Genomic DNA, 24,532 nt, shown 5'->3' with positions numbered 1-24,532 from the left:
GCAATTCTCCTGCCTCAGCCTCCTGAGTAGCTGGGACTACAGGCACGTGCCACCATGCCCAGCTAATTTTTTGTATTTTTAGTAGAGACGGGGTTTCACCATGTTGACCAGGATGGTCTCGATCTCTTGACCTCGTGATCCACCCGCCTTGGCCTCCCAAAGTGCTGGGATTACAGGCTTGAGCCACCACGCCCGGCCTACATGGGTTTTAACACTTCTAGCAGGAACACTTACTGTACTATTTTAATAATCTGCTTATAGACTGACCCCTACCTTCAACCAACACACAGACACACTGCATTAGACTGGGAACTTCTTGGGAGCAAAGATGGCACACTGCTCGGCACACTTTAGTAGCATAAATTAATATAACACCGCACTGTCTGTCATAACTGCCTTACGTGGTATTGATGTCCATGCACTTACAAATTTCAAGAAAACTCCAAGTGTAAGGATTTGGGGAGGGGCTGAGCAAGTCTGTGTACCTATCATTGCTATTTCCACAGTTTTCCAACATAATTCTAGCCTACAGAGGCTAGAAGAAAGTTTGTTTTAAAAAAAACACCACAGCAGCTCATGGTGGCAAGAATCGCAAAGTGGAGCTGGAAAGGCAGTTTGAGTGAGATTGTAAATGGCCCTGAATACCACATGAAGGAAAGAACAAGGAAGGGGTCTACGCACAGGGAAATTGCAGGAACAGATCTATTTTCAAAAAGTACATACAGATCACAAAGTTGGGGGAAGGTCCAGAGGCAGGAAAACCAGAAGAGGCTGCTGCAATAGTCTAGGTGAGAGCTGGCAAGGAACTGAAACAATGTAAAGTGACAATGGGAACAAAGAGGAAGGCATGCTTTCAAGGCAAATGACTACAGCCAGAGCAACGGGATTTGATTATCAAGTGGATGAGGAGGAGGAAAGGTGAGGCCGTGACTTGCACGTAATCAGACCTCACTGAGGAAAGTGGACAGAGCAGAAAGATGAAGACAGAATGCGAGTTATATGCAATCATACATTGACGACTTTCTGACCCTGACAGCACGAAGTGTAGACAACCAGTCTTGTATGATTTTAGCAATCGCCATGCCCTTCATGTCTCCTATGTTGTGGTAATGGAAAATCTTACTTGAATAAGATGTAATATGAGCAAGATGTGTATTTAGTTTGAGCCCGGCAGGCGTCTCCAGTGGAGCACGGGCATAACACACCAGGGCCTAGGAGCCTGAGCCCCTTTTCCAGTAATTTGTTCACTACATGTCAGTCGGTATCATTCCTCAGGGCCCTCTGCATTCTGTCTGTAGCCATGAGGTCTGATTACTGTCAGCAAGAAGATGCTGACACACTCAGGTTTCCAGAGACACTTGGAGGCTGCTAATTGCACCCTGAGCCTCATGACTGTATTTATGAGCACAGAAATGCTGCAGGCACTACTTGGCTTTTTTAATGATTTTCTATTAAATTTAGGCAGACTGGGTACAGTGGAAAACTACAGGATGCTTGTTCTCCATCACTATCAACCATGTCAACTGCACAGACACACTAGGCAAATAGTGAATACAGATCAACAAATTAGTTCTTTGCTAATAGAGCTGAGCCACTGTCACTTATCATGGATGCTGAGGCCCTGAAAAACCTAGAGGATCTAAAAACAACACAGAGATCAATGACCCCCCAAGTCCTTTCCCAGTGATCCTAAAATAGATATCATATTGCCCAGATGGCAACATTTTCTCAGAGGACCCAAACTTTAGCCGTTTACTGATCTTGAGGTTCCTACCCCTTCATCCAACAGCTCTACCTTCTTCTTCTCCATAGCGATGAAGAGTGAAAGGGTGGGGGCCACCCTAATGAACCAAATCACAGGAGTTAACTGGTGACTCCACCTGGCACAATGGGTCAGACCAAAGTCTAAAGCCCCAAGCAGTAAAGCAGACATTTGATTGTTTTACCCAGGTCACAGAATGTTTGTCTTTCACTGCTGTGTCCTAACTACTCACCATTCAGAGATGTACAACTGCCAAAATACTGACCCAAAGGTAATCTGAGAAAGAGGCAGTTCCCTGCTGAAGAGATGAGGAAGCAAAGGCTCAGAAAGGTCAAGTGACTCACCCAATTATCACTTGGCTAATAAATGGTCAAGAGGTTCACAGAAACAAGGTCTTCTGGCTCCTAGTCCAAGGTTTTTTATTTGTTTGTTTTAAGGATCAAACAGAATTGCCACTCAGCAGATAGCTTGTACATTCCTATAGAAGAATCCTGGGAATGGCTGAGGCCAGATCCCAGGTAGAAGCCATGTGATCATTCTCACTCAAGTAGCGAGGAGGTCAAGGTTGAGGCCAGGAGTGAGATTCAGATATCCCTTAAAATGAAACTGACACGGTCAGGTGCTGTGGCTCACGCCTGTAATCCCAGCACTTTGGGAGGCCAAGGTGGGCATATCACCTGAGGTCAGGAGTTTGAGACCAGCCTGGCCAACATGGTGAAACCCGTCTTTACTACAAATACAAAAATTAGCCGGGTGTGGTGGCGTGTGCCTGTAGTCCCGGCTACTAGGAAGGCTAAGGTAGGAGAATTACTTGAACCGGGAGGCAACGGTTGCAGTGAGCCAAAACTGCACCACTGCACTCCAGCCTGGGCAAGAGAACAAGATTCTGTCTCAAAAAAAAAAGAAAGAAAAAAAAAAAAAATGGAGCTGACACAGCCTGTGAGTTCTGAGAGTCACCCCATCTCTACAGGGTACTTCTCTTTTGTCCTCTTTTTTCAATAAAATGTTCTTAGAAAGGTATTTTATCCAAAGGAAAGAGACAAACTCAGTTAGAATGCTGTATGTTAAAGAGATGCTCTCTTTGGTGATCTGTATTTAAGTCCCAACTCAGGCCTAGGAAACACACTGAAATCTAAGTAAATTTTGGGCCCCAACAACCCTGTTTCCCCACCTTGTGAGTCTGAAAGATTAATCACTCTGAGCCTCTGGTTTTCCATCCCAACTATGCAAAACTGCCTTTCCTTTTTCTTTTTACATAAACAGATGAAAATGCTTAGCAGTAAGTAAATTAATAGCAGCAAACATCTATTTCACTCTCAGGCATTGTTTAAAGAACCTCACATGTGACAACTCATTTATCCCTCACAATGCTACAAGTGATGTTAAGTATTAACAGAGTATTATAGTTATCTCTATTTTACGAAGAGAAAACTGAGGCAGAGAAAGGAAATAGGCATAGAGACCTTGCCCAAGGTCACATAGCTAGGGCAGGATTTGAGTCCAAACTGGCTTCAGTGCATGAGCTCTCTCAACTACTCTGTGATAGTACATTGGAAAGGAGGCTATAAACTCAACCCAATCCCCCACTTGGAGATGAGGTCCTGGAAGTCTCTGAAGCTTCTCTCAGGACCTTGGGGCTTACCTATTCTCCTGCCTCATCCTCCCATCACACTCAGCCCTGCTCTGGGATAACTCCTGGAGGAAGCCTGCGGTGAACGCAAAACAAAAAAAGCAAGTGAACTCCTATCTTTCTCGTTCATCTATTTCATGTGGAAGTGAACCCTGAAAAGATTCAACTTCCTTTCTCAGCATAAACTAGATTGTAAGCCCTGTAAGGTCACTTATCTCTGGTATATTCTCTACCAACTGCATTCAGGGATTAGCATGTGGTGAGACACAAAAATGTTCCTTGAATAAATGAATGAAACAATCCTTAATAAAACCATACAAATTAATAATGCTACTGGATCTAGAGGAAATACATTCAATATTGCCTTCATCAAATGTATTCAGCACTAACCAGGCATAAAGCACTGTATTAGGAACTGAGGCTAGAGCAGTAAACAAGAGACAATCCCCAAACTCTGAGACTTTGGGATGATTAGGAAGGCTGCTGAATGATTTGCAGAATCTGAGATGAAGAGAGTCAAAAGGCAGGAGGTCCAGTGAAGAAGCAGCTGACAGTGTGTTTAGGTGAGAGGTCAGGACTGGATCTGAGCATCAGTAGGACAGTTGAGGCCCTGACAGTAATTGTTTTTTAAAAAAGGGCTCCTTCTTATAGTTTCTCCTGCTCCTTTGAGAACCAGGCATGTCACACTGATGGCAAGGACCACTGACATTCAGAAAGACCAGCTAAATAGAAGGCAAAGAACATGGAAAAACAAGTCCTTCCACTCGGCTGGGCCCCTTCAGTTCCAACCAACCCCACAGGGTCATTCACCCAGCATTTTAAGGAAACAAAGGGAGAAAAGAGTGTTACAGCTGCCTCATCCATGGATCCAGAAATGCTCATGGCACACCCAGGAGAGCTGCAGAAATATCTGTCTCTACTGTATCCTGGGTCTGACCCCAGAGCCTCCAGAACTTTTTTACACAGCCCCACCCAGATCCTGGCAGACCCACTGCCCTCTGGTGGTACCCAATGCAGGGGATAAGCCCACAGGAGAAAAGAGCAGACAGCTGCCCACTTTGTGGTAGGACATGGAGTAAGAGGTATAGTCAACCCCAAGAGCTCGTCACAGTGCCCGTATGTCTTACTACTGCAATCACTCCTTTTTCCAAAGATGCTATGTACAGAAAACTCCTGTTAAAATGCAAGAGTTATCTGGGACCATAAAACAGATCCTACTGGCATCCATTAACGATTTGGCAAGAATTTAATCAGGTGAAGTGCGGTGTAAGTATAGACCTGATTCTAAGAAGATGGGGTTAGGAATACACTCTGAGTTCGCTTACTCATCCACCATTCAACCAACACTGGATGAAGGCTTATCACGTGCTAAGCACTGTGCTTGACACTGGAATGCTGACCTTAAAAGAAAAGGATCGCTGGGCACGGTGGCTCACGCCTGTAATCCTAGCACTTTGGGAGGCCAAGGTGGGTGGATCACCTGAGGTCAGGAGTTCAAGAGCAGCCTGGCCATCATGGTGAAACCCCATCTTTTAAAAAAAAAAGAAAAGAAAAAGAAAAGGATCAGGAGGTCTTTGAAAGGAAGCTTTTCCCAGCAAAACAAAATGCAGGGTGTGTGTAGTGGCTCTAGAGAACAGCAAAGATGATAATATTATGTAAAGAGCAACAGAATGAATCCAGAGAAGCAAGTTTTAGTCTCTGCTCTGCTACTACTACCATGTGACACTGACCAAGCCTTTTTCCTGCCCAGGACTGAGTGTCCTCACTTGGAAAGGGTTGAATTAGGATCATTTTTGTGGCTGTCAAGCTTCTAGGAGCTTGCCGGCCACTGAAATGATTAGGAGATGGTGTAAAATATAAACACTGACTGCTTGGCAATTCTGACCAGCTTGGGCTAACCCTGGTTGGGGCTTCCTGCCATTATGAGCCAGGGCAGTCTAAAATTCCTTTACATAGCTCCTAAGGATCATCACCAAGTGGGATGCTTCTGACATCCATACTCAACCACTGTGTCAGACCAGATACCTCTAATATGTTATGAACCCCACATTTGTCCCCAACTACCCTAGTCTCTTCTGGTCCCTTTGAACTGAGGCTTTTAGGGGTGGAGCCAGTTCTTCCAGTGCTACAGGGCAAGAGAGGCCTGGAGAACAAGTAGGAAGTTTTGCAAACTGCTGTTCAGTCTTGTAAATTCTACCCTGTGTTGGAAAATTTTGATCTCATGGATTTTTTCCAAGCAGGAAAAGCCCTTAGAAATAATCTGGTCCAGGCTCTTCATCTGAGCCTGCTGGTTAATTGTAGAACTACGTCTAATTCCCTACTCTTCTAGCTCCAAGACTAGCGAGTGTCTTTCAGCTCCCCCATACTATCCTTCCTCTAGCTGGAGGCTCTTCTCTGACAGGTAACTCACCTTGGGACCTAAAGCACAGGAGACGATAAACACCTTCTGTCTTTGAAGAAGGAGCATAGCCACAAATATCTATCGAAAATGTCAAAGACAACAAGGTTCATTTGAAATCCGAAGAATCTTAGCAAAAGGGCATGGGACGGGGATGAAAAGGAGAAGAGTGGGAGACAGAAGGCCACTTAGTGCTTAACAGGAATCATCTCCTGCTTGCCCCATAACCATACACATACCAAGAGCCGGCTGATTCCTAACCCCGGCAGCTAAACTGCCCAAGGCCTAGGAAAGCGGCAACACACAGTTTACACCTTTTATTATTCTGATCAAAATTTGTCTCCTGGGAGCTGAAAGGGGTCAAAAGTCTAACACCAAAAATATATATCTTTATAAGTCATGAGCAAATAAGTATTACAGCAGACAGTTATTAAAAAAAAAAAAAGCCACAGTGAACAGAGCAGAGTAGGAGGTGTTAGAAAACTCACTCCAAGTAATTTATTCACTGGGAACCACAAAGGGCTTTCCCACGAACAGCAAAAACACCATTAATTTCTCCAGTACCCTCCTTTCAAAGGGCTCCAAACACTTCACACATATAGTTTTAAATTGTCTTCAAAGGCTCCAAAATAAGGGGTTACTATTTCCCCAGGTACAGATGGAGAAACCAAAGCATTTATGCCCACCCTGCTCTGCCCAAGTCATCCTAAGAGATTCAGCCAACATCAACTGAGTGCCTGCTATGTGTCTTACTCATGCCAGGCAGAACAGGAGACAGAAGGATGAAAGATAAGATCTTCGCCCTCCAAAAAGTCAGAATTCAGTGGGGTGTCACAGATGCAACTATAAATCCCTTCAGAAGACGACCACTTATGCTAGGTGCTATTGAAAAGGTCCAAACACAGTACCCTGATAGCTCCCATTTATCAAGTGCTTAATGTGTGCCAAACACTGTGCTAAGCCATATTGTTTAAGTCATATAACTGTGCATGACTTACCTTACAGAGGATGGAATGGAGGCAATGAGAGGTAAAGGGACTTGCCTAGGATCTCAAAGCAACATTGTGGCATAGCAGTGATTAGAACCCATGACTGTCTGGCTCCAAAGCCCATGTGATGGGAGGTGAACTGCTTGGGAAACTGGGCACTGGCCTCTCAACTCCTGGCACTGAATGCCACACCTTAGAGGTGGATAGCAGAATACACAGGGGCCCTCACTAGATTTTCGTGGAATGGCCTATCTCCTGGGCCCAGAATTGCATGTGCGTGTACTAATCAGGATTCTCCATTACAGGGACATCTGAAGCCAAAGGTAGGTGTGTCTTCCAAAAGGGAACAGAGCTCTCTCTGGGTAAAGAAGAGCTGAAAGGTCCTGAAATCTTCTTGCTCCTTTGGTAGGCACTGAAAATGAAGCAGGTCTAGAGGGCATGGGATCCCCAGGCTGGCTTTAACAGAAGGTCCACAGCCTGTAGGACAGGCATGATGGCTGCAGTACACATGCAGCACAGTATCCTTTTCTCAGAGCCAGGGTGAAACTCTTGCCGGGGAAGGAGTCCTCTGAGGGAGAAGGGCCTGGCTTAGTGACAGCTCTGCAGAGCTCACCTGGTGGCAGCAAGCCCTGCCTCTTTTGCCAAAGCTCCATTTTGGAGGCCAAGGAAGAAAGTGCCAGACTTGGAGAAAGGAGAGTTCCCCACACCAGACAGGTTACAAAGAACACAGTCAGTCCAGGGGAATGCCTAGGTCTTAGCAAGGGCTGAACTAATAAATCACTCCATTTTAAGCCCACAGGACATGAGACAGAGAAGGTCTTCCAAACTCTGGGAGCAAAGTTGACCCTGGAACTAAGAAGCCTAATCCCCAGCTTGGCATTCTTCCCACTTAACTCATGGCGTCCTTCTGTAATTGTTTCAAATCTTAATTTCAACCTAACAAAACCACAAGAACAAAAACCCTTTGATGGAGCCAGATACTTCTGTGTATTATTATCTCATTTAACATAAGTGATTTGTGCTTCTATCAATGGACCAGACAGTCCATCAGTTTACTCATTAATTATTACTTATATTCTACCTATTTCCAAAAAAAGGTTCAAGTTGGATTACAACAAAAGGCACATGTTATGGCCAAAAGAGCCAATTTTTTTTTAGCAAAGATTTTGAAATCAGTCAGATCTGGGTTTGTGACTTACTATGGCGGCCACAGCCAAGTCCTTTAACTTTTCTGCCCCTCAGTTCTCCTCAGTTGTAATATGGGGTCACTCCCAACTCTATCAAAAGGTAATTTGTAAGGATTAAATGAGATGATGTCTATAAAATTCCTGGCACAGAGTTTAGCCCATAGTACGCACCTCAACCAAAATAAAAGTAAAAGAAAAGAGTTAAATAATAAAGTCTTTGGGGGGGGGCAGGAGAAGAAAGGGGATAATGAATACGTATATCAAAATATCTAAATAAGGGAAACTCTGTACTTTTTGGCAGTCATGGCAAAAGGAAAGTGAGACTGCTACACCAATCTCATTGTTTAATAAAGGGAAGCATGGAAATTCATCAGGACAGAGAAAATTCTTAATTCCCAATGCAGACGAGTGCATATACACACAAGTGACTATGTTATGTTACACACATACACATGCTTATACCATTTCTCTCTCCAACAGGAACAGGGCAAATGGCTCTCCAGAGTCCTGCTGCCCCTCTGACACCACACTACTGCTGTGTACAGAGAAGTACTTCAAGAGTTAAAACATTTTTGTGCCAATATTTTAAGAGTGTAGAAGGTTCCAAATTACATGTAAAATAAACAATGCCAGACTGTGAAAACTCTTGGCTGCAACGTTCTCTGATGTTAACAAGAGTTTCTTTATTACTGTAACCTTTCAGAAGTGAATAAAAATTATTTCTCTGCCCTAGTTTTGCCCTCCAGTAAAAGTGAAGAGAGCAGTGACCATGGAAAGAGCTGTACAATGACCTCTCATGAAGGCCAGGGGCTGGGAATGGGGCAGTTTAGAACACAAAGCCTTCCATATATGCTTCTAGGTTAAAGGCTAGAAATTTAGTTTGTGCTGTGCTGATCATATTGTAAAATTTTACATTCCTAATACTTTTATGTAACCAAAACCCTTAGAGAGAAAAGAAGGCATTTTTGAGGTCCAACCTGAGCTGGTGCTGCAGAGAAAACCAAATCTGGACCAGGACGCCTCAACTACTCAGTGAAGCCCCTTACTCAGAGATCGAGTCTGAAGTGTCCCTAACAAAGATGGAAGAAGTGCTATGTGTGACCAGTACCGAAGACAAAACATGTTACTTCTCAGACCCTTGAGTGGATGAGTCTATAAATATCAGACACACAGAAGGATTTCAAAACAGAACTAGTTTAGATAAAGAGAATCTGCTTTACCATTGCAGGAAGAGGAAGAAAGTCACCAAACAAAGCCAAACATTGTTTGCCCTCTCATACCAACTCAGTGACTTTATCCACACTGCTCCTCTGCCTGGAATTCTCTTCTTGTCTAGCAAACACCTACTTATCTGAAAAGATTTAACTCAAATGTCATCTATTCCAAGCCAGTCTCCTCTGGACATTCTCAGCAATTTAAAAATATTATAATTTCTTAATATTGTAATTATCTATTTATGTTTATCTTCTCCTACTAGACTAGGGAGTCATGGAAAATGTCTTCATCATCTTTGTATCTCCAGTGGTTTTAGCACAGTACCTGGAAGCTAACAGGCCACAATAAAATGGATGGATAGATGGGTAAAACTTTGTTTGTGTCTGGGAACAGAAATCAGACAGAGAGTGATGAACTGCTAAAAAAACAGAACACAAGCTCTGGGATTTAACACAAGGCTAGCTTTTCAGACTTCCAGAGAGTTGCAGAATGTTAAGTCTGGAAGAGAATGTAGAAATCATCTAACTCTCTTCCCCAGAGAGGTGATGTGATTTGACTTACTCAGGCTTACCCTAAGAGTGGCCAGGCTGGCCAGAACTCGTTCCATTATGCCACACTGTCCCTTCTTATTACTGTCTAAAATTGTAGGTAAAATAAGTAATGAATAAGACCACATATCTCATGTTTTTTTCATTATAAACAAATGAACAATAGAAATCATCTAGGAATTCAAACAACTTGATAAAAGATACAATATCTGAATTCCTTAAAAAGTTTACAGAGTGTCACCATATGATCCAACAGTTCTGCTCCTAGGTATATCCCCAAGAAAGCTGAAAACATATGTTCAGACAAAAATGTATATAATGTTTACAGATGCATTATTCACAAAAGCCAAAAAGTGGAAAGTGGAAAGACTAAATGTCTATTAACTGATTAACAGGTTTTAAAAATATGGTATAGCTACACAACAGACTATCCAGAAAAAGGAATGAAATCGGGTCAGGGGAGTTGGGAGAAAAATAAATAAATAAAAAGAAAATAGACAAAAAAGGAATGAAGTACTGAAAATATGCTACAACATGGGTGAACTTTGAAAACATTCTGCTAAGTGAAAGAAGCCAAACATAAAAGACTGCAAGACTGCATATTATATGATCCTATTTATATGAAATGTCCCAAATAGGTCAATCCATAGAAACAGAATGTACAGTAGTGGTTTCCAGGGGTTGGGGGTAAGGGGAATGGGTGTGACTGCTGATGGGCACAGGATTTCTATCTGAGGTGATTAAAATATTCTGGAATAGTGGCAATGGGTACACAGCACTGTGAATTTACTAAAAAGCAAGCTCACATTTTCTGGGATATGAATTATATCTCCATTTTTAAAAATGGAAAAATGGAATATCTGCCCTCTAGAAACCAACTAACTGGAGAAGCTAGGACCAACATATATAATTTGCTTGGCCAGGTGTGGTGGCTCACACCCAGAACTTTGGGATGCCAAGGTGGGAGGGCCACTTGAGCACAGAAGTTCAAGATCAGTGTGGGCAACATGGCGAGACCCTATCTCTACAAAAAAAACCCACAGAAACAAAAACCCAAGATGCTTAAGGACTAAAAGGTTCAATGCTACAATACAAGTGGATACTGTGGCAGTTAGAGGAAGAAAGAAACAACACTTTGGTTAAAAATCTTGATGCCAATGCTAGAGCCATAGTTTTTAGTTAAGTACAGCGTAGTGATTAAAGGCACAGGCTCTAGAGTCCAGAAGGTTTGGGTTCCAATCCAGGATCCCATATTTACTGTGTAAGTCTAATTAAACTGCCTAACAGTGGCAGGCTGAATTTGGTCTTCCAGAAGATATCCACGTCCTAATTCCTGGAACCTGTGAGTGTTACCTTATATGGCAAAAAAGGATTTTGCAGCTGTGATCAAATTAAGACACTTGGGATGGGGAGGGAATCCTGGATTACCCAGGTGGGCCCTAAATGCTATCACACATATCCTTTTAAGAGAGAGGCAGAGGGAGACTAGGCTCAGATAGAAGAGAAGGCAACATGACTACAGAGGCAGACACTGGAGTGATGCAGCCACAAGTCAAGGAACGTCGGCAGCCAACAAGAGCTGGAAGGGGCAAGAGTCTCCCCTAGAACCTCCAGAAGAAGCACAGCCCTGCCAATACCTTAATTTCAGCCCCATGAAACTGATTTCTGGCCTCCAGAACTATAAAAGAATAAATTTTTGTTGTTTAAAACCAAGCCACCAAGTTTGTGGTAATCTGCTGTAACTGCTATGGGAAATTATCTCTGAGACTTAGTTTCCTCATCTGTAAAATGAGGCTAGAAATGTTACCAATCTCACAGGTAAGATAGCTATAAGATGTCATAAAATACAAATGGTGCTTGTAAAGTGCATGAAAAAAAGAAAGTACTCAATAAATGTTAGCTATTATTATTGGGGAACTCTGCTTCTGAATTATGCTGAAATCCTCAAGTTTGCACATGTCAAGCCCATGCCTAGACCCTGCTCCTCTTAGCAAGGAAAGCAGTACAAGTGTAACCAGGAGACCCGAGTTCTACTCTTCAGTCAGTTTCTAATGTGTATGCAGCTCTTCCAGAGCCAATTTCCCAATCACCTAAATGATAGAATCAGTTTAGGAGCAGTGGTTCTTAAACCAGAGGGCTGGTGAAAAGATAAACTTGGGTCCCACCCCAAAGTTTTTCAGAAGATCAAGGATATGCCCTAGAGCTAGCATTCTTAATGAGTCCCCAAGTGATGCTGAGGCTGCTGGTCTGGGGACCACACTTAGAGATCTCTGGATCAGATTATTTCAGCGTTCCTTTCCAGTTTACAGTCTAAGATTCCCCAGTAACATCCAACAGATGCAGCACTCAAGTAAAAAACACAGCTGTACCATGCTGAAATAGCCTTAAAACTAAGTTCTTTTCCTAAGTAAGAGTGGGCGGGTGAGAGGGTGACTCTGAGGTACACGGTAAAGACTAGTTTTAACTTCTGAACTAAGCAGATTGAGAAATCTAAAGCAATGGTGGAAACAGGAAGAGACTGTGCCCTTATCCAACATGCTGGCCCCATTTTAATTTATCTTAATCCCACCTTTCTGCCTTTTCACCAGGCCCCTCCCCCTCACACTCTCCTCTAGAAACACATCTAGGTGTCTCCTGAATTCATTTATTGGCTTTGCTGCGCACAGTATAATATCGCCTTTGTTAGTCTCCTGGCCCAGCCCCTTCAAGCACAGTGTTCAGTCTCGGTGTTCCTCTACCCTTAAAAAAAAAACCACCAAGGAGTCTCTGAAAAGTAATTGTAAAATCAACTAAGGCAAATTCAGATGATGTAGAGACATTCAGACTCTAAACGATGGGAAAAAAAAAAAAAAAAAAAAACAAATTCAGAACATTGTCAGCATTCTCATGTCTTTTTTTCTCCCTTAATCTCTGTTGAGTAGGAAGTCTCTGCTGTATTGGATTAGAAATTGAGTAAAGAGGCCTCAAGCTTGGGGCTGCATTGAAGAAATAAACGAATGCCTTTAGATTCAAGAAAAGCTGTCCTCTTACTCTTTGGCAGTCCTTGGTAATAAGACAGGAGAAAAGGTTTCTTTTTTTCAGTTGGAAGATATCATGGTATAGTAAAGAGGACACTGGACTGGAAATCGGCATAATCTGGTCTGGGTCCTCATTCTGCTATTCTCTAGCTATATGACCTTGGGCAAATCAATGAACTTTTCTGGACATCCATTTCCTCACCATAGAATGAGAATGTAAAACCTTAACCAGAAATATGTATCAGAAATCTTTTGGGGCCAGGCGTGGTGGCTCATGCCTGTAATCCCAGCACTTTGGGAGGCCTAAGTGAGTGGATCACTCTTGTGTGATCAGGAGTTCAAGACCAGCCTGGCCAACATGGTGAAACCCCGTCTCTACTAAATATACAAAAATTAGCCAGCCATGGTGGTGTGAGCCTGTCTTCCCAGTTACTCAGGAGGCTGGGGCAGGAGAATCACTTGAACCTGGGAGGCAAAGGTTGCAGTGAGCCACGATCACACCACACACCACTACACTCCAGCCTGGGTGACAAGGCAAGGCTCCGTCTCAAAAATAAATAAATAAAAATATTTTGGGAGAGATTTTTCAAAATGCATAAATGCATATATCTGAGCCTCTTCACAGATTCAGAACCACTGAATTAGAGAACCTCTGAGGGACCCAGTCTAACATTCCAAGGTTCATCCATCCTATAAAGCAGATTATAAGTACGACCAGGCTTAAATGAGAGCCAGGGAACTCATGAGGCAGGGCAGAGAGAAAACGAACCTTTTTCAAAAGGGGAGGGTGGTGAGAGAAATTGAATCCAAGTATAATCAGAGGAGATCATTGTTAAGTCAGTATCTGGAAGACAGGGCTAGCCAGATGCTAACAAAAGAAGCAAGTATTTATCTTCATCCAACACATATTTGAGTGGTGACTACGGTAGGGTTTAAGACACCAGAAATCCTAGAATCTTTATCCCATCTAATAGAAGTGACCTACATAAGCCATGAGCACGCCACGGAGGAGGGAGTGGCCAGATATATTAACATTTTTGGTGAGTGCCAGGAAAAGCTTCTTAGAGGAGGTACTACCCAGCTTGTGTCTTACAGTGCCGTGGGCAGGGTAGACAAGGGATAAGACCAGATCAGACGGAATAGCATAAACAAAAGCCTAGAGACATAAAAGAACACAGCACACTTACAGCACCAGTGAGAGTCTGGCATCAGAGGAACAAGTATTTGTGTGCATGCACTTGAACTTTTTTGGAGGGAAAGGGTACGATTTGTTGGAGATTAGACTAAAGAATGGACTAGAGCCAGAACATGAATACTTCTTTTTCCTCCAATTTTTTGCTTTGAAGGATTTCAAAAATTTTTTTAAAGATATAAGAGTAATACAAAAAAAAAAAAAAAAAACATATAAGTTGTTTTGATATCTGCAACTTCAAATGGTTCAGCAAAAGGGTGTGTAGGTGTATGCGTAGAGATAAAGCAAATGTTGCAAAATATTAAAAATTTTGCACAACCTTGATGCAAATCTTTAGATGCACAATTTTTAACTTTTTGTGACATTTGCCTTATCTCTATTCATACATCTACGCATCCTTTTCTTTTGCCAAACCATTTGAAGGTAAGTTCCAGATATCAAAACATTTTACCCTTAAATACTTCAACATGTAACTGCAAAGAACAAGCGCATTCTCCTACATAACTACAAGGGTTCTATATGCATCCTTACCCAATCTAATAGGAGCGATCTACATAAACCAATAATTACAGCACAGCATGGTAAGCTCTATCTCTGAAGTTCGTGTAGTGCTACAGCAACACGGAGTCCAATGTGTCACTCAAAAGGACAGGACTGGCACCCTGGCTGTATGCACCCATGCATCTGACCAGTTGTAAAACTGCCTGAGGCACCTACTCCTTGAACTCTTAAGGCCTAGGGGTAGGAAACGTGTAAAGAAAGGCATGTATCTACCACAGGTACATTTTCAGTAGGACCCTGCTTAAATTCATAAGCCAATCCCAAAATGGAATTAGTCTGACTTCTAAGAATTTAGCCCTCTCTCCGCTAACAACTGACTGACTCCAACAGCTCAGGCCATTTTAGAAACTTTCAAAACAACAACTGGTATCTGAGAACATGTATTCTTATTTTCATGGCCTCAAGCCCAAGGGACTGTCCCTTAGTTACACTCACACCTTTTTTTTTTTCCCACCCAAGCTGGAGTGTAATGGTGCGATCACAGCTCCACTGCAATGCTGAACTCCCTGGTCCATGTGATCCTCCCACCTCTGCCTCCCACAGAGCTGGGACCACAGGCATGTGCCACCATAGCCAGCTAATTTTATTTTTGTAAAGATGGAGTCTCACTACACTGCCCAGGCTAACTATACCTTTTAATGTGCTCCTTGTATTTAAAAACAATACCTTTGGCATGAGTTTTAATTCTGACCTGGAGATGCAAAACGATAAAATTTTTTATCTCATTGTAAAATAGAAGAGATCTGGAAATTTTTGTAGGGAAAGAGAGAGTAGATTTGGTGGCAAGCGGTGAGTACAGAGGCCTGAAAGGAAATTTTCAGAAAAATTAAAGCCTCTTAATATGTAAAGCCTTAGTTTAGAAATATAAAATACCAGCCGGGCATGGTGGCTCAGGGCTGTAATCCCAGCACTTTGGGCAGCCAAGAAGGGGGGATAACCTGAGGTCAGGAGTTTGAGACCAACCAGGCCAACAAGGTGAAACCCCACCTCTACTAAAAATACAAAAATTAGCCAGGTTTGGTGGAGGGCGCCTGTAATTCCAGCTACTCGGGAGGCTGAGGCAGGAGAATTGCTGGAACCTGGGAGGCAGAGGTTGCAGTGAGCCAAGATCGTGTCACTGCATTCCAGCCTGGACGACAGAGAGAGACTCCATCTAAAAAGAAACAAAAAATATCCTATGTATAAAATGGAGTTTTAAACAATCAAGTAATTCCATTAAAAGATGGAAAAGTATGAGAAAAACAAACTGAGCAGTTGATGGTGGGGGAAACAATTTCTTATTTCCTTTTCTTCCAATATTTAAGACTAACATAGCAAACAAATATCCTTAGAATAAAAAAGGGTATCTCCCTGCCCCACTTTTTCCACTACTTATTCTGGGCCTGCAGGGCTGTCTTCTTCTTTCTTCAGATAGTTACTGGGCACCTATTCAGGAAAGGAGCAGTAACAGGCACTTTGGAGACAGATGCATGTGATCCTGCACTGCAGGAATTCACCTGGAAGACAGTTGACATATGTGAATGACAATGATACAAAATAGAAAGAGTAAGAGCTGGAAGAAGGGTAGATATAAATCATTAAAGTGGAAACTGGGATTGGCTTCCAGTTAGTTCCTGAAAGATGTGAAGAAATTGAGGCTGGGGTATTAGGTAGGGCAACTAGGCGTATGTACCGAGTGAGCAAAGACACAAGACAGAAAATAGCAAGGAATTCTGCTTGGCTGGAGTGAAGGGTATGTGAAGCAAGGATGGAATGTGATGTTCACTGAGTGCTTACTAAGTGCCAGGCACATGTGCTAGCAGAAGGTTTCACATATTTAAGGTTCAAGAAGAACTAGCGGAAATAAGTTTGGAGGTGTAATCTGGAGTGTGATCACAGAGGACCTTACAAAGCAAAATACTGGTTCTAAGAAGCAAAGGAGAATTACACAGGAGTCCAGTTCAGCCTACAACTCACCTTTCCTAGGCCCTCTGTACCATCAGATCAAGCAGCTCTGCTATAGAGCGAGCAGGGGACCATGAGGTGACAGGAGGTACATTCTTATTTCCAGAAGTCTCACTGAGGCAACAGGCAAGCCAGGGACCGCTGATAAGGGTAAACTAATTTCTCAACTACAGCCCACTCCCACCCCTTCCCATCTCTGTCTCCACAGCTTGGAAAGCTTGAGCCTGCTCACTGTGAGCCACAAGGTGGAGATGTCTGGCAGGGCAGAACTGAGAGGAAGTTGTTTAGCCAGCCTAAGGTTACCATTAACACTTTGAGCCACTGCCGTGAGCTAATTTTTATGTTTGTTTTTTAAGTTTGGTTGAAATGTCACAAATGGAAAAAATAAGTAAAGCGCCCCGGTTAGCCACAAGACTGGACACACCTGGCTGCAAACCCAGCAAAAGAAACTTACTTCATTAGTAGGAGAGGCAGAGAGTGAAATTTACATCTGAAATCTGCCTGCACCAGGAGAAAGTGCTGAGGCCAAAGGCGCTGTCTGTTTTTACAGCTGTGTCAAGTCTTAGTTCTTTACTCTTACCAACACTCAGGAGTGCGGCAAGGGCCCAAGGAAAAACGGTCTCCAATCTCTTCAGCTGTAACTCAGCTCACAAAGATTTTTAAGAAGCAGTTAATGAAATAAAGCAAGACCAGATGAGGTGATATAATGAACTTTATTTCCACAGCTAATTTATAAGTTTAAATCTCAAATAATGTTTTTTTTAAAAAGTCAGAACACTCTAAATTATTGATGTGATTTTTGTAACCTCAAATTTAACACCCGCTTTTTGTACCAACTTCACCAGTGATATATGAGTCTGCTCCATTTTTCACAATAGTTGGACTCCAAAAAGTTGGTGAAAAGCAAATTTTTATAAAATAAAAATTTTCCCACCAAATGAGACTGGAATTCTAATTTCAAAGGAGTTCTTGATGGAAATTTATGATTCGTCACTAATTCAAAAGTGGCTCTCTTACTCCTTGATCTTCCACACACCAATCCACTCAAAGCAATAGCCTCCAAGTTTTTGGCATGAGAAAAATCGCTACTACATTGATCGGTTTTATAAATTCTACTTTTTATATGAGTTTTCTTACAGAGGTACACCTGGGATGCCAAATAACACAGAGATAGATTTGCAAATTACCACCTTCAAATCACAGATTTTCAAGCTGAAAGATGAAAACTTGGGGCTCATGTAGTTAGGCCTCCCCTATCCCCACCTTTCTTTTAATACAGAAACTGAAGCACAGAAGAGGAAAGATTTGCCAGTCAGGGTGAGAACCAGGCCAGACTGGCCCTACACTGCCTATTACTTCTCCCTAGCCACATGTTTATTTATAGGTTGTATATACACAGAAGACTGAGATCCTCTCTCACACAAGCACATACACACACACACATGCATGCACTCAAATTCATCCATGCATGCACTCACAACTCACTGGTTAATATACAACTGTCTTGCCTATATAAGGCATGTCTGTTCATGCCATGAGGTTAGAAAGAAGGTATAAAGTCAATTATAGCAGAAAAGCAATAACAGTAACTCCCAAACTCTTCCAAATCTCCATTATTTAAAAATCATCATCCTTTACTTACAGTCTTTGTAACTAAACAGGAATTTGCGCACTTCTCATGAAGGCAATTTAAGAGCCTGTATTGGGGGACCACTTAAACCTTGCTATTGTCCTCTACCCGACCCTGCGTCACTAGCAACATCCACATCACCTGGAAGCTTTTCAGAACTGCAGACTTTCTGGCCTCTGCCCTGAAACTTACTGAATCAGAATCTGTATTTTAACAAGAGCCTCAGGTGAACCGTAGGCACATTAAAGTCTGAGAAACGCTGATCTAAAACACTCCTTTATAGGGCAGCACCCTATCTACAACAACCCAAATAGAAAAAATGGATGGATAAAATGAGATAAGGGAAAAGTCCCCCTAATTCCTTCAGGGCTGTACTGATAAACACTTGGATCAGAGACTGATAAATCAGATATGATTTATCTGATAAATGTTAGCTTAAAAAGGATTCCAAAGGCTGGCATTCAATATATTCATTCATTTGGCAATTATTTATTCATTTGACAATTATTCATTCAACGTTTACTGAATAAGCAAAAAACTGAATAAGACGGTTTTCTGCTTTTATAAAACTTAGAGTTAAGTGGAAGAGACCCTGCATAAGAAGTAACATGGGAGAAGGCTCAAGTGTTGACTACTGTGATGAAGAGATGTACGGAGGTCCAGAAGGAAATTCATTTGTGGAGAGAGGCAACTAAAAGATTCCTGTGGTCCAGGAGTCAGCAGCCTATGGCTCACCAAGCTATTCAGGACAGGGACAGCTGTGGCCCATATGGCTCTAGTGAGCCAACTTCCAGCAGAGTTTAGTCAACAATGATAAGAACAGGTTCACTAAAGGAAGTGCTACTGCATAACTGCCTGGCAATTAGCCAGGGCTTTGGCTGACCAGGAGGTATCTCTGGCCATCATTAAATGGGAAAGAGATTGTCAGCAGCACCTTATGTCCTCTCTGTGCTGCCGAGAGGGGTGGAAAGTACTTGAGGGCATCAGCATGTGGGAACACCCAGCTGGATGAATACCTTAAAGGCTGCTGATATCACTCTGGGCAGCTGTGACATTGTGAAATATATATTTGGTCTTCAACTCCTTTCCTGGCATACAACTCCTAAAATCTTTGGCCTCTCCAAAGTGGTGTCTTTCTGTATGCTAATGATTGACTGGTGGCTGGCAACCCTTAGGTAGCTCCAGGGTGGGGGCTGGTCACTGGAAAGATATCAAGGGAGGATTAGAAGGTTAGGACTTTCTGTCCCATCTCCCAACCTCCAAGGAAGAGAGAGAGGCTGATTGATTTCCAATGGCCAGTGGTTTAATCAGTTGTGCCTACATAATGTAGCTTCCATAAAACCCCCAAAATGACTGGATTTGGAGCACTTCCAGATAGCTGAACAGGTGGGGGTTCCTGGATAGCTGCACACCAAGAAAGACATGGAATCTCCTCACCCCTTCCCACATCTTGTCCTATGCATCTCTTCATCTATATCCTTTGTAATATCTTTTAAACTTAACTGCTAATGAATAAGTGTTTCCCTGAATTCTGTGAGCCACTCCAACAAATTAACTGAACCCAAGGAGAGAGTGGGGAACCCCCAATTTATAATCAGTTGGCCAGAAGCACAGGTAAAACAGCCTGGAGCTTGCAATTGGTGTGGGAAGTTGGGGGCAGTCTTGTGGGCAGAGTCCTCAACCTGTGGGATCTGATACTATCTCTAGGTACACAATGTTGAAATTGAATTGGGTTAGAGGACACCTAGCTGGTGACCTCTCTGAAAAATTGACTGCCTGTTTGCTTTGTGAGGAGAAACTCCCACAAATGTGTCACAGAAGACTTCTGTGTAATTGCAATTGACGGAGAGAACAGAAAAAATACTTTTCTTCTCCTATATTACACAGCAGCTAAGACAGCAAGAAAGCGTTAACAGTGAGAAAAATGAAAAAGGAACCAAAGAGGATGATTACAAAGCTATTCATCAACTCAAAAATGGTTACTTTTCTCCTTCCTTGAAGGAAAACAACATAAAAAATAAAGAAGGTTACTTCTGGGGAGTTAGACTGGGGCGGGGTAGGGGAGGAGGGTGCAGGACAGGATGGGACACTTGTTTTTTACGCTCTTACTGTTTGATTTCTATTCAATGAGCATATGTAACTTTTATAACATGTCTATAAACTTTGTTTACTTCTCAGTCCACAGGGAGAACTTTGCCCTGTAATGAAAGAAACCAAATTAACCCATTTCATGACCCAGTCATGGTTCTACTTTGAATGCTCCCAAGCTAGAAGGCAATGAAATGAGAAGTAACAGGGAACTACAAGCTACTAAAACACGATCTACAAGCTACTAAAGCACACAAAATACACAATAGAAACAAAGGAAGATACTATGATCTGTATAAGCAAATATATTCTAGTGTTTTAATTTCATTTCTCTATTGTCATCAGATTCCATGTGACATACACACACACACACACACACACACACACACACACACACACACACACACAATATATTCCCCTTTCTCAGGTTAATTATTAAATGTACCAATATACATTTTCAGTGGGTATCTTACCAGACTCTTCTAGGTTGCTAGTGATCAAGGAGCTTGATTTCAGTTCGCGAGGACAGTGCAGGCCCCATACCAGGGCCTTCCATCAGAACGAATTTACAGGACTGGTTCAATTATTGCATTGGTGTCAAAAGTATAGTATCCTTAACTGGATTATCATTTGATTCCCTCCATTCACCAAATCCATCCCTCCTATCACCATGATTTGGGCTTTACAATCCCATCTCCATACAAGATGACTTCACACTGGCAAATCACAATCATGTGTACACATAAAGTATCCGGGGAGTATCAGTCTCCACAGAGGCAGAAAAAGTGACTTTAGCTGAACTTCCACTTGATATATGGCAGCATTTCATGGAAATCTAAAAGCAAGCCCATTTTAGAACAGATAAAACTCCAAACTCAAACCCTTCACTGGAATTGTCCAGGAACAGAATCTAACAGCATTCACTTACCCCCATGACTCTGCCACGCTGCTGAACATCCTCCCACATAAAATGAACTATGATACGACACATGTACTTCCCACTCCGGCCTTCCTGCTTCATTCGGACTAGACACATCCTGGGTGGGAATAAGACAAAAAGAGTCACTGGCCGTTTGCCTTTTTCATATCACACATTTCCACTGAAGTTCTCCTCATGAAAGAGTGAGTTTAGCAAAGGGCACCAAATCAAACTGGAAGTGAACTTATTTTAAAAAAGAACAACAACAAAAAAAACTTTTACTGAGATATAACAAAGATACTATTAAGTGCATAAATCTTAAGTGTACAGTCTGATGAATTTTTACATATTATACATACACCAACACAAGCACCACCCAGATCAAGATACAGATTATTTAAGGCACCCCTAAAGGTTCCCTCATACCTGGAGGGAACCACAATTTTGTTGTTAAAAGATAAACAAGTCTGAATCCTTCATTTTACTGATGAAAGCAGGAGTCCTAAAGAAAAAAAGTAATTTGCCCAACACCAGAGTCTGTAAAACTGGGTATAGAACTGTGCCGTCCAACACAGTGGCTCCCTGTGGCTATTGAGCACATTAAATATGGCTAGTCAAAGCTGAGATGTGGCACAAGTATAAGATTTCAAAGATTAAGTTCAAGAAAAAGAATATAAAATATCTCGTTCATTTTTAATACTACTTTCATGTTGAAATAATATTTCAGATATACAGGGTTACATAAAACCTATTGTTAAAATTAATTTGTTACTTTTTACTTTTTCAAATGTAGATACTAGAAAATTTTAAATTACATACATGGCTTGTGTTATATTTCTGTTGGATAACACTTGTCCAGAACACAGATCACAGAAAGTAATTGTCAAACTGTTTCTCCCACTAGAACGTAAAAAGATCAAGTCTGGTTTTGGTCAACATTTTATTTGCAAGCTTTAAGTACAGTAGGCACTCAATATACACTTGCTGAATAAATAAATGAATAAACACCACAGGGCCAAGTTTAGGACCTTTCCCCTATACCATATTGCCTCTAGTCAGTTCAAAGGGCTTTCTACAAGACCTCACATAATCTAAACATATAAGAATTATATTTTATTATATTTAAGAATATAAGCAGCGTCCCTAACTTTTTATAATTGTTCCTAATCTCATGACCATCATTCATTCTTGTTTGTTTGTTTTCTCCTTTTTGAGACAGGGTCTCATTCTGTCACCCAGGCTGGAGTGCAGTGGCACAGGCACAGCTCACTGTAGCCTCAACCTCCTGGGCTTAAGGGAGCCTCCTGCCTCAGCTTACTGTGTAGCTGGGATCACAGTTGTGCACCACCACGCCCAGCTAATTTTTTATTTCTTTGTAAAGACAGAGCCTCACTTTGCTGCCCAGGCAGGTCTCAAACTCCTGGGCTCAAGACTTCCTCCCACTTCAGCCTCCCAAACTGTTGGGATTACAGGTGTGAGCCACTGTGACTGGAAGACCATACTTATTTTTATTGTCTCTCATTAAACAGCTTAGTAAGCAGCTACAATAGGATTACTCACCTAAAATACAATTCCTGTCATAATTATGGAACAGTTGATTCAACCTGACAATTCTACCTCCATACACAATTTATCCTGCCAATTAAAATCTACCAGCAATGGTACAATGAAATGATTACAGCTTGGCCTGTTTCAACATCTCTGTTAATAACTAAGATGGAGAAAAGAAAACATATTTATCAAATTTGCAGCTGACAAGAAGCTGGGCAGGAGAATAAATGTGCTAGATGACCCAAACATGAACCAAAAATACTTCAATAGATTGAATCTAACAAGATCAACTTAACAGGGATAAATTCAGGATCCTGCATTTGGGTCTAAAAGAACAACTGTAAAAGTACAACACAGAGGAGTCATGCCTACCTATGTGTGAAAAGCCTTACAGGCTTAAGTTGATATTATGTGCTCAGTAGGTATCAAGAGGATAACAATGTTGCCCTCCAAATTAATGTGATTTTAGATATATGCAAAAATAATATCGTCAATGTGTAAAGTGAGACTTTTGTTTTACTCAACACAAACCAGAACCTATTTGGAATACTATCCACAGTTTTGAACATTATTTATTTTATTTTTTTATTTTTTCCTTTCAATGTTATCCAATGAATTTTAAGAGATAGGAGGACCAGATGTATCTTAAGAAGACCAGAAGATATTTAACCTGGAGAAAAACAGGAAAGTTGCCTTAAACATTGTAGAAAAGCGATTAAACTGTTTACCAAAGAGAATCAGGCCAGGCCTAGTAGCTCACACCTATAATCCAGCATTTGGGAGGCCAAGGCAGGAAGATCACTTGAGCCCAGATGTTTGAGACCAAACTGGGCAACACAGTGGGACCCCTGACTCTACAAAAAAAAAATACAAAAATTAGTCAGGTGTCATGGTGTGTACCTGTAGTCCCAGCTACTCAGGGGGCTGAGGCAAGAGGATCCCGAGAGTGCAAAAGGTCAAGGCTACATTGAGCCACGATGGTGCCACTGAACTCCAGCCTGGGCTCTGGAGTGAGACCCTATCTCAACAAATAAACAAAACCTAAGAGTCAGAATCAGAACCAATGGGCAGGCCTTACAGGGAGAAAGATTTACTCGACATTGAACAGCAAAATCAGAAGCTTACTAACAGGAATGCCTAAAGGTTTTTTTTGTTTTGTTTTGTTTTTTAAGTTTAGAGACAGGATCTTGCTCTGTCACCCAGGCTGGAGTGCAGTGGCACAATCATAGCCCACTGTAACTTCCAACTCTTGGTCTCAAGCCATCCTTCCACCTCAGCCTCCCAAAGCCTTGAGATTATACGCATGAGCCACTATACCCGACCTGCGTGTCTGAAGATTTGATTAAAGAAACTGACAACCTCAAAAAGTAAGGAATTTGCCTGTCACTGAGAGGTGAATCAATACTTGGTGGGAACTTGGGTATCTGACAGAAGGTTGACTACATGGCCAGGTGCGGTGGCTCACACCTGTAATCCCAGCAATTTGGGAGGCCAAGGAGGGCAGATCAGCTATGGTCAGGAGTTCGAGACCAGCCTGGCCAACATGGTGAAACCCTGTCTCTACCAAAAATACAAAAATTAGCTGGGCATGGTTGCATGTGCCTGTAATCCCAGCTACACCAGAGGCTGAGGCAGGAGAATCTCTTGAACCCGGGAGGCAGAGGTTGCAGTGAGCAAAGATTGCAACGTTGTACTCCAGCCTGAGCAAAAGAGTGAGGCTCCATCTCAAAAAAGAAAAAAAGAAGGCTGACTACATGACCCCTAATGAGATTTGTTGATGTGATTCAAAATCTGTAGGCAAGGCATAGTGGCTCACACCTGTAATTCCAGCACTTTGGGAGGCTGAGGTGGGTGGATCACCTGAGGTCAGGAGTTCAAGATTAGCCTGGCCAACATGGTGA

The 24,532-nt window shown here is 42.1% G+C and overlaps 1 protein-coding gene across 2 annotated transcripts in view; it reads right to left on the bottom strand.

The window, feature by feature from the left end:
• LOC116562769 (ubiquinol-cytochrome-c reductase complex assembly factor 1) overlaps window positions 1-24,532 on the bottom strand; it is a 106,702-nt gene that overhangs the window by 19,297 nt on the left and 62,873 nt on the right. For both annotated transcript variants that reach the window (XM_032295144.1, XM_032295145.1), the window contains one exon: window positions 21,090-21,198. In XM_032295144.1, the coding sequence (XP_032151035.1) occupies window positions 21,090-21,198 (109 nt within the window). The remainder of the gene's footprint in view (window positions 1-21,089; window positions 21,199-24,532) is intronic.

The sequence above is a fragment of the Sapajus apella genome, unplaced genomic scaffold (genome assembly GCF_009761245.1).
Source record: "Sapajus apella isolate SASKATOON/1434 unplaced genomic scaffold, GSC_monkey_1.0 scaffold33, whole genome shotgun sequence".
Lineage (NCBI taxonomy): Eukaryota > Metazoa > Chordata > Mammalia > Primates > Cebidae > Sapajus > Sapajus apella.
This window is presented reverse-complemented; position numbering and strand designations above follow the sequence as displayed.